Here is a 9,999-nt window from a genome sequence, read left to right as displayed (position 1 = left end):
CTATAGGCTTAGACTGCTGGAGGACATAGGGACCCCCTTTTCATCACTCTGCTTCATTCTATCTCTATTGTCTCACTCTGCAGAATCTGTTAGTTCAATCTCTAACCTTCTGCTCTCTCTGCTTTTTCTCATAGCAGCTTCGCCTCGTCTGTTCCTGTTTGGCTGTGACCCCGTCCTGGAGAGAAATATCAGCTGTGCAGCTGCCATCAAAACCTTTGTTTATAGATGTTGGAGATCGGCCTGATTTTCCAGTTTAGTCCTGTTTCTCTCACTGTGACTGGCTGGATGTGCTCTCTTTCATTCTCTGACATGGGAGCTGGCTTGGAGCTCTTCTGCCTGGCTACATGTTTCCTAGACGGGTCGCCTGTGGAGCTGGTTTACAGTTGCCTTTTGAATCTCTGCTTCTTTCTTTATGTTTTTTTCTGTCTCCTTGAACCCCAGTCGGCCTCAGCAGATGGCCGCTCACACTGACCCTGGTTCTGCTGGAGGTTTCTTCCGGTTAAAAGGGAGTTTTTCATCTCCACTGTCGCTACAAGCATGCTTAGTGTGAGGGATTGCCTTCCAGGATGCAATCAACTGGTTTTCCTTAGATAGAAAACTTTGAACTGATCTGACTGGATGATCTGGTTGAATTGTCTCTGCAAAGTTCCTTGAGATGACATGTGTTGTGAATTGGCGCTATATAAATAAACAAAATTGAAACAAACGGTTCATGAACTCGAGACTCATAAAGTGAAATCTGATGTTTCCATGGACACCAGGTGTTCCTCTGCTGTTTAGAACCAAATAAGAAAAAGATGTAGATCTTTGGAAAGAAGATTAAAGAAAACAAAAAACAGATTCAAACCCCTTAAATGAGCATAAGATTAGAGAAAGTTAAATTTCTGCTTCTTATCTTGCCTCTAATTGATACTTGCTGTTCTGGTCTCCTCACAGAAAATGTTTTCATTTTTTCTTTTGGTTTATGGAGCACTGAATAATCTGAGCCAAACTGATTCAGAGGTGGTTTATTAAACATGAAGTATGTTTTCCTCTGAAGTCACCAGTAAGTCTAAGTTCACAGGACCAGAGCTAAACAAGATTAAATCCATTCAATCCCTGTTCTTCTCTCCTCTGAAACATCTTCCTAAAGAAACCTGATCAGCTTCCTTTTTGAATCACTGTGGACATTTACTGCAGTTTCTGGCTAAAAGGTGTCACTAATAATCAGTCAGCCTGATCACTGAGTGACAGTAGATCCGCATCTTTATGCAGAGTACTTGAAAGAAAACAAATTGGGTTAATTTTCATATTTTATTCCAGAATTGTGTTTTAATATTCCTAATGAGTTTGAACAAGTAAAAAGGCAGTAACCTTCAAAATAAAAGCATGTTGGTCTGTAAATAATTTCAATAAAACAAATGATCCGCAGCTCACAATAAAAATATTAGTTTCGTTGGGTTAATATTTAAAAGGAACTAAATAAAATATGAAATTTATATTTCCTTTCCTCACAAACTTTCTAGTTACCCCGGTGATGTTTGAATATCCTGATCCTCTGATCGCAGTGATTATTGTGATCCTGGCCAAAGGCGCTGAATATAAAGTTAAAAACGGTGACATCTGACCTCATTCATCTCTTAGAAACATACCTGATTAAAAGCACCTCTTCTACTCCCGCTGTTCTGTTATTAACACGTGAAAAAGTCGCTGGAAGATGACGTAGTTCAAAACTACGGCTACCGCAGAGGGTCAATTCAGTCGTTCTTTGCTTTCGCAGAACCTGTCAAGTTTGGGATTTGAAAATAAGGACATTTGAAGACTATTAAAGCGAACCATCCTACTTTCCCAGTCAAGCTCCAGTATCCGTTATATTTTAAGTCATTTGCACAAGAAATCTGATAGAAATACTTTCAACCAACTGCAAACTATAAAAATGTGATCAGATTTTAGACCTGGGATGAATCCTTCAGGGAAATTCAGTAGCTTATATAGAGTGCAGAGTTAAAGCAAGATGCCATTAAAGATAAAAAAATAAAAAAAAATACAACAGACAATATAAAAAGAGTATATTTAGCACAAAAAGGCATAAAAAAGTAAGGTGTAATGTGCTGGAATATATTTCCCTTATATAAAAACATCTGCACAGTAGAGAGCTAAAGGAAAACCACATAGTAGTTAACTTAAGTTATTGCATTGCACTGCAGAGATGTACTGACCTTATAAATATGTAAAAAAAATACACAGACTACACAGTAGTTGGCATGTGTTTTTGCACAAAGAGAGAACAATATTGCACATGAGTGAAAATAGGTAATGTTTTGCAGAAGATGTCCAGGTGGGGGGTCCCTCTTCCTATCCCCTCCTCCTCCTCCTTCCCCCAGGGTGAGGAGTGAGGCGTTGTACAGCTGATGGTTGGAGAACAAAGGAGTTCAGCAATCTGTTGGTTCTGCATTTGGGCAGCAGCAGCAATCTCCTACTGATCAGGCTCCTCAGTGATGCAGTGTGCAGAGGGTTGCTGGCATTGTCCGAAATTTTCAGCAGTCATCTTTTGATTTTCAGTGCTAGTGACTGTTCCGTTTTTTTTTTTTTATATAATTTTATCAGGGGCGCAACTACACACTTTCTAAGGGGTATGCAGATCCCCCCTACCACCACCTTACATCTTCACCACTGAGTAATATTGTCAAACTACCATTATTTAATAGTTTTGAATAAATTACACATATCGGTAATGTTTTTCCATTATATTTATCAAGTATGGCTGTTCCTACACTCCCACCTAATATCAGGCCAACCTGTTGTCTTTCCCTATGCATCATCCTGCTTCGTCTCCTTATTCCTCCTCAACATGAGCTTTGTTAAACAGAAGCCATCCTGGTTTCAGAATGATGACATCAAGCAGCTTAGGAAGACTGTTCTACATGGAGATTATTAAGACACATTTCTTGGCTGACTTGTTTTAAATTGTATAAATCAAAGCCGTACTTTATAGGCTCCAAGAACAAATGAAACGTGGAACTTTAGTTTTTACATATGGTGTCATATTAGGCGAGAACATTTTGATTACTAAAAAAAAAATAGAGGACATTAGAGGCAAATGATACTCAGAATTTACTGAGATACCTTCTAATTTTTAAAAATATAATTCAAGGTTTTTCCCCTATTATTATAAAATGAAGTTAAAGAACAAAAATCTCAGAACTTATTAAACATGCTTTATGAGGCCTAAAATAATATATTTAACCTGTGTCAGTACTTCAAAAATAAAAAAATAAGAATCTAGAAAGAAATAATTATATAAATAATGCTATTCCTGCATCAGAAAAAAATCAATCTGCTGATTAAAGGAAAGGATTTTTTCCCCCTTGTAAGTTATTACTCCCTCTTAAATTAGACCTGTAATTAATTACCATCTAATGTCATAATTGGCTGTCCAATAAAATAACATCAAACAACTTCATATTTTTTGGAATCATTATATTCTATAAACTGAACAGTAAACTTACAGTACTTGCAAGACTACAGTAGTTTAACCCAACATTCATATGAACACCCGCCATACAGAAGCTCAAGCTTCTTCATTTACCTGTCGTCTTTTAACCATCATCACCGTGGGAACAGCTTTCTCCTCCGTCTTTCTGATAGCTTCCTTTATGAATCTGCAACCATTTATACAACAGAGGTGGATAAAAAAAATACACCAAACACTCGGGGGGAAAAAAAAATAAAACTACTAGAGACCAGAAGGTTTAATACAACAACTTTATGTACACTTTTACACTTCATTAACAAAAACAGCCATCTACAATAACAGAGATAGTGCTCTTAGGGAGGAGGATTCTGTCTCCGACATAATGCTTCCACAAGTGGCTCTGCTCCTTTTTATTTGGTAAGTTATTGCTGTCCTTCACTTCCAACAGTCTCTGCTATAATCCAGTGTTTGAGGAGTCGTCCCGTGGATGTGCTGCTGTAGAAAAATAAGCTGCTCCCACAGAGCAGGCAGATGGGCCCAGACAGGTCGCCTTTAATCCAAATAGAAAAAAAACAAACAAACTACCAAACCGCTAAGGTCAAGATGGCGGAAGTTGCTCCCTCTTAAGTTGAACTCCTACTTGCCGTCTCTACTGGCATATAAAAACATTTCAGTCATCTTTATTTATTTAAATGAACATTTCCAAGGTTTCCTGGCTAAAAACGTCGTACATTTATAGGTTTACTGTATATATATATCCATATTTATATATACACACAGCTTCTTTATTTTGGTTTCTCTGTGGTCGGCATCAAACAAACGCTCCCTTGTGCTGCGTCGTTCAGCAACCTCAAAGACGGCCGGGGCTGGCCGCACACCCGTTGTCCTGGCAACGCCTGTTGTGCATGCATGTCAGAGTGGAAGTGTTGTACTCTTGGCAGAAGGTAGGCACCGTCTTTATAGCTTGACTTTATGTATGACAGGATCCATTCATACGCACGATGGACAATCAAGAAAACCAAAGGCACTCTGGGAAGGACTGGGCGGGGTCTGATTAATGGCGTCAGGTCTCAGCCTTAGTGTGCGTCTGTGTTTACATTCCAGAAGCCTTTAAAGAGGAGAACGCCAGCCTCATCTCCAAGGTGGCCGTCGCTGCTAACCCGCCACCGTCTGCGCTGCAGTCCGGTTTTAACACATTACTTCAACGACTCATGAGGCGCCGTGACTTTAATGTGCGAAGGAGGCGGGCGAAAACGATTAAGAAGAAATCCCAGGCAGAAAATAAAAAAAGGGTAAACATTTACTGGGAGAGGATCCCAGGAGGATTAGAGCCTCCAACCGTCTGTCGGTCATAGCTCTACGGTGTGATGCAGAGAAGGGGGCGGGGCACAGATGGCGTCTTTGATTGGTTGCTTTTTTTATCCCCAGAACAATCGCGTACCCAGGCCCATGCTGGTTCTTAGTGGTTACTTTACGCAGAGGAGGCCGCCAACGTTGGCCACAAACTCCTCCAGGCTCTTCAGGAAGGCCACCTTCTGCTTGCGGTCCATGGTGGGCGGCGTGCTGCTGGCCGTCAGCTTGTTGAAGGCGTCGGCCAGCCGCTGGTAGATGATGGCGTCTCTCTGAGAGGACAGCAGCGTCTCCACCAGCTCAGAGTACTCCGCCTGAAAGACGAGGGTCAGATGAAATGATAATGAAGCCGTTACTCTTTGGAAAAGCAGAAATATAGCAGAACAGAGCAGCGTTAGGGGGTTGGACCTGATTGATCAGTTTCCTAAACTAGCTTTGCTTCATATTCTCCATAATGGATGGATCCCATCTCTAAATCTGTGATTTTCACACCGTCTATCTAGTAAAGCATTCATTTATGAAGTGAAACGTTTAAAAAACTAAAAAAAACTCAAAACTAAAACCTATTATATCATCCTTTTTTAACAAACCAGATTTAAGTCTTATGTTTCTTTTTTAAATATTTTAATAAACTCTTGAAATCTGAAGCTGATTGGTTAGAAGTTTTATAAATTTATGTTGGAATATAATCAGTTTTTTTTACTTTATGTTAGTTTAAAAAAGTAATCAGTCTTGATTACAATGAAACAGTAACTTTATTTTTTGGAACTTTAAATTTAATTGCAACTGAAATTATGAAAGATAAAATTTTTGTAATTATTGAATTAATTCAATTATTCTGCTATACAGTTCTGTAGATGTGATCATGTGTTTTGTTTGTTATAAAATAAAGCAAATAGATGTTTTATAACTTTATATTTTTACCTTTAACAGGCTATAACTTGTTTTGTTTTAAGTGTTTAAAACCTGAAAGTTCATTAAGGGTTTGTTGACTCCCATCGTCTATATGTGTCTGTTAGAGCTAGCCTGATAAACCAGACTAAATGTGAGATTAAATGTGTAATTTAGTCTGGCCCCGATGAATGAGGCATCGGAAGATTGATGATGAGAACAACCCGTTGTTTTTCAAACCATGTCTGTGCCTATTGGCCAACACTCTGACCAATGAGCACAACTGACTGTGACGTAGTGAGTGCGACAGAAAGCTGGTGGGGGAGTGTAAACAAACAGCCTGTCGGTAAAACGGCGAATACTTCCTTCTTAAAAATGAATGAGCATAGAGCCTCTTCCTGCTCCCCAAGTCTAATCCTTCCAAAACTGATTCCAAAGCTGAGTCGAACAAGAACTGTTCAATAGTTGTTCCCATCCTCCTTGTTGTGCTTTCTCCAGCGTCGTGCAGCTTTGGTGTCACGCCCTCAAAACACTGGCTGCTTTGCATCCAAAAATTCAAAATGCATCTCTGCATTGTGATTGGCCCGCCAGTTCTGGGGCGTGGGCCATTGATCAAAGCTAGACCACTAGCAGGCAAAAATGATTTTGGCTGCTGGCGGGTGGGGCTAGTTCACTAGGCTATGTTAGAGTCACACAAAGGAGACATGAACCTGGAACTAATAATAATATTTATTGAACTTTATTGATCATCTCGCATTGGAGATATTTACCTCTGCATCTAAGGGTCTTGCTCAGGGACCCAGAGTTTTAAAATCACAATCTCTCTGCCCTAACCACTAGGCCGCGACTCTCCTTAATTAACCTCTTTGTTCCCTCAACCTGAACCTGAACTCAAACTTAAACCTTATTGTTGGTAAAAAAAAAAAAAAACACAAACAAGTGAGAACCAGCAAATTGTTCTCACTTTGGTACAAAAAGTCCTGACTTTGCTAGATAACGCCCCCTACAGGAACACCCGGAGCTTGGTTTCAAACCTGGGACATTCCCGCCACGAGGCAAACGTGCTGTTAGAGAAATTAAAGCCTCCATCCAACCTTAAAGCAAAAACAAACCCATTTTCCAGTTTCTGCTTTGCTCTTAAGTCTGTTTTTTAATATTTATTTGATTCCACATTGCAAAGCTCAGAGCAATTTGATTCTAGTATGTTTGATTGAGTCTCCATTGTGCTCCCTGATGGAACGGCCAGTCTAATCAGAAAACCAGGACATTTGATTCATGAAATCAAAGCTGCAGGTTCAGACTTTCTAAGCCTTTAAATCAGCATGCTTGTACATGTGTTGCTTTCTCACCTGATGTAGGCACACAAGGGTGTAGAGGGCTTCTCCTGCCGCCACCGTCATCTCTGTGTTGTGTTTCTGTAGCACCAGCATGTCAAACACCAACTGCAGACAAAATAAACCAAAACAACCCATTAACATGTCGCTTTAACCTGAGCCGTTCCAAGCAAAACATACGATTCTGTTTCCCAAAATGGAAAATAATGTTTTTCCTGCTGTATTTGTGTTTCTTCTCTGCTGAGGTTTTCTGCAAACTATATCCTGCTAAAGATAAAATATGATTTTCTTTTCCCTCCCCTCACCCATTGTGATGCCTTTCTGTTTTTGTCTTTTTGGACGGGCTGTAACAAAACTGAATTTACCTTCGGGGATTAATTAAGTATAATTTAAATACATTTTTTTCAACCAAGTTAAATGTCTATAAATTATAAATACTTAGATTAATACTCAACATAAAAAATAACTACTAGCACAAGAGGGAGAAAATAAATAGATAAAAAAAAAACAAAAGAAATCAATGTAAAATATTTATTTAAGTTAATGATATTGTTGTTAAATAGGTGCCTCTTAACAGGGGTCAGTAGGGGCCAACGGGGGCCCCTTTAGAACTAGTCTAGGCCCTTTAGTAAAGATATTTATTTCTAATGATGACAGAACCCAGAAAAAAAGAACCCACCAATTTGAACCCATTTCATTTTGTACCTATAAAATTTCATTTTAACAATGATTTAAAAGTAAAGTTGTTGCTCTTTTAGCGTTGTTCGTTTTAATATAGGATCACAGTTTTCATTCATTTTATCTGCAGAGCCACAAACAGCTCCTGGTTCAGCTGCTCACTGATATATTCTGTGGCCCCATGAACAAAAGATTAAAAAATGTTTTTCCCACCTATGTTGTGCAGGACGCAACTCAAAGTCGAAGCAAATAAACGGCTAATTAGTACAAAAAACTCAGATTTTAAAGCAAATAAATGAGGATAGAAAAGCAGAATTTCATTAAATAAAAGGTTTATTCTGCCAAAATAAAACGAAACAATCTGAGGCAAACAGAAATCTTAATCTGCATAAATCTCTAACCAGTCGTGATCGACCACCGAAGCCGGAGCAGCAATGATCAAATATAATTTAACCTTTAGGATTTTATATAATTCTATAATTTTTTATAAACCCTATTAGCAGCTCCTTTAGTGAAAGACTTAGACACCCTGTCTGTAAGAAGGAGCGCTTCTTACAGACAGGGTGCAATAAATGTGAATATATTAGTCATACCACTACCTCACCGTTGTTCCTTACCTACTACACTTTAATCTCTGTGTTACTCCCTTGTATTTTTTTATTTCTTATTTTTATTCTTTTTATTTATTTTTATTCCTAATGCACCTTTTCCTCCTTGTTTGCACCTTCTTTAATTACTAAGCCAATATGTGACCAGTGAATTTCTCCGCTGTAAGATCAATAAAGCTCATCTGATCTAATCTAATTATTGCACCGAAAATATTAGTAATAGTTTGAAATGTCCATAAAGAGGCGGCATGTTGTCGTGTCTCATACCTTCAGGAAGTGGCGCGTTGCGATGAAGAGCGGTGAGTCTTTCTCCTGGTTTTTGGCGCATTGTTCAGCCAGTGGAGACAGAGCCTCCAGACACAGCTGACTGACTTCTGAGCTCATTCTAAGGAGGGACGTTAAGGAGAATCACGTATGTACCTCCACACATTTACTGAGTTCTGCATGAAACACATGGTCAAATAAATAGACTGGAGCCTAATCTGGACTCTGTGAGAGGATACGAGGTCATTCCCAGCTCCAGTGAGAACATGAGGCTCTTAAAAAGGTCCTCCGGCAGCTGGGGGATCTTTTCTGGAAAGATCTCACAGATGAAGGTGATCAGCTTGTAGTACTGATTACACAGAGACGGAAACTGAAGAAAGGATAGAAAACTGTCAGCAGAAGTCCTCTAGAGTCACTGCCACACATTTAAAACATCCACGTTGGTGGTTTCACCTTCAACAGGTCCTGAGACATGAGCGGAAGAACGATGTTGACTCCGTAGAGAACGACATCTGCGGCAGAGACCGTGCGGTTCGATGCCGGCGTCCCCTGCTCTTGGTTTCGAAACACCTCATCTGGAAGAGGAGTGGATTAAGGAGGAGGGGGGGATGGATTCATCTTCTCCACTGAAACTTTCCGATGACTCACCATTGTCGCTGAAGTCTATGAACTCCTTGGACAGCAGGTTTGTTAGCAGCTCCATGATGAGCAGCAGGTCCTGGTACTGGTCCTCTTCGGCCGTGGCGTCGCTCCGCTTCCGGCTTTGGTTGTTTTTGGAGTAGACCTGCAGCAGCGTCAAGCAGGCTTCATACAGCTTCATGGACTTGGTCTGAGGAAGCAGAGGAGGAAGAGGAGGATCATCATCATTCCTCAGGTGAGGAGCAGCAGATTAGACCCAGAGGAGTAGAAGTACGCTAAAGTAGTAAAAAATACTGATGCTCCAAAAAGTATCCCTACTTAAACTCTGTATCTGGCCAGAATACTAAGTAAGGTATGAGCTCAACAATAAAGACATCAATTTGTACATTTTTGCATTCGCTACTTTAAGATTAATGGATTATTAACAAAGTAAAAGATAAAAACTTTAGACTGGATGGTTTTCATAATGACTGTGATGTGATCCCTGAGGTATATGGAGGGTCTATAATGAAATAGAGAAATAAACAATGAAATATGTCGATGTAACAATTTTTTTTTTTTTAAATATATTATTTAAACAAACTATAAAATTGTAAATTTTACTATAAAATATTGAAATGACCTTTTAAAAAAATACCTTAAATGTAATTCCTTTATCTGATATTTGTACATAAATACATGATGAAGTAATCACGTTTTTTTTTAGGGGATCTCCTGTCTGTTATACTGTTTACTTATTTATCAGGGGTTTCACTATTGTGAAAATTGTTATTTATATTTA

General features: G+C 39.2%; 2 protein-coding genes across 2 annotated transcripts in view; both read right to left on the bottom strand.

Moving 5' to 3' along the window:
* The window catches only part of eef1akmt1 (eukaryotic translation elongation factor 1 alpha lysine methyltransferase 1), an 8,663-nt gene extending 6,965 nt beyond the window's left edge, over positions 1-1,698 (bottom strand). Inside the window, exon 1 of the mRNA XM_015378894.1 lies at positions 1,632-1,698. The gene's annotated coding sequence lies outside the window, so the exon portion shown is untranslated. The remainder of the gene's footprint in view (positions 1-1,631) is intronic.
* Positions 1,699-3,723: 2,025 nt separating this feature from the next.
* xpo4 (exportin 4) overlaps positions 3,724-9,999 on the bottom strand; it is an 82,266-nt gene continuing 75,990 nt past the window's right edge. Inside the window, exons 19-24 of the mRNA XM_015378911.1 lie at positions 9,228-9,408; positions 9,033-9,154; positions 8,819-8,949; positions 8,583-8,700; positions 7,045-7,137; positions 3,724-5,118 (exon numbers count right to left, since the gene is read on the bottom strand). Of these exons, the coding sequence (XP_015234397.1) occupies positions 4,921-5,118; positions 7,045-7,137; positions 8,583-8,700; positions 8,819-8,949; positions 9,033-9,154; positions 9,228-9,408 (843 nt within the window). The 3' untranslated portion in view covers positions 3,724-4,920. The remainder of the gene's footprint in view (positions 5,119-7,044; positions 7,138-8,582; positions 8,701-8,818; positions 8,950-9,032; positions 9,155-9,227; positions 9,409-9,999) is intronic.

Source organism: Cyprinodon variegatus, unplaced genomic scaffold (genome assembly GCF_000732505.1).
Source record: "Cyprinodon variegatus isolate N-32 unplaced genomic scaffold, C_variegatus-1.0 Scaffold181, whole genome shotgun sequence".
In the NCBI taxonomy this organism is placed as follows: domain Eukaryota; kingdom Metazoa; phylum Chordata; class Actinopteri; order Cyprinodontiformes; family Cyprinodontidae; genus Cyprinodon; species Cyprinodon variegatus.
Note: the sequence above shows the minus strand (reverse complement) of the source record. Positions and strands in the feature narration are given on the sequence as shown.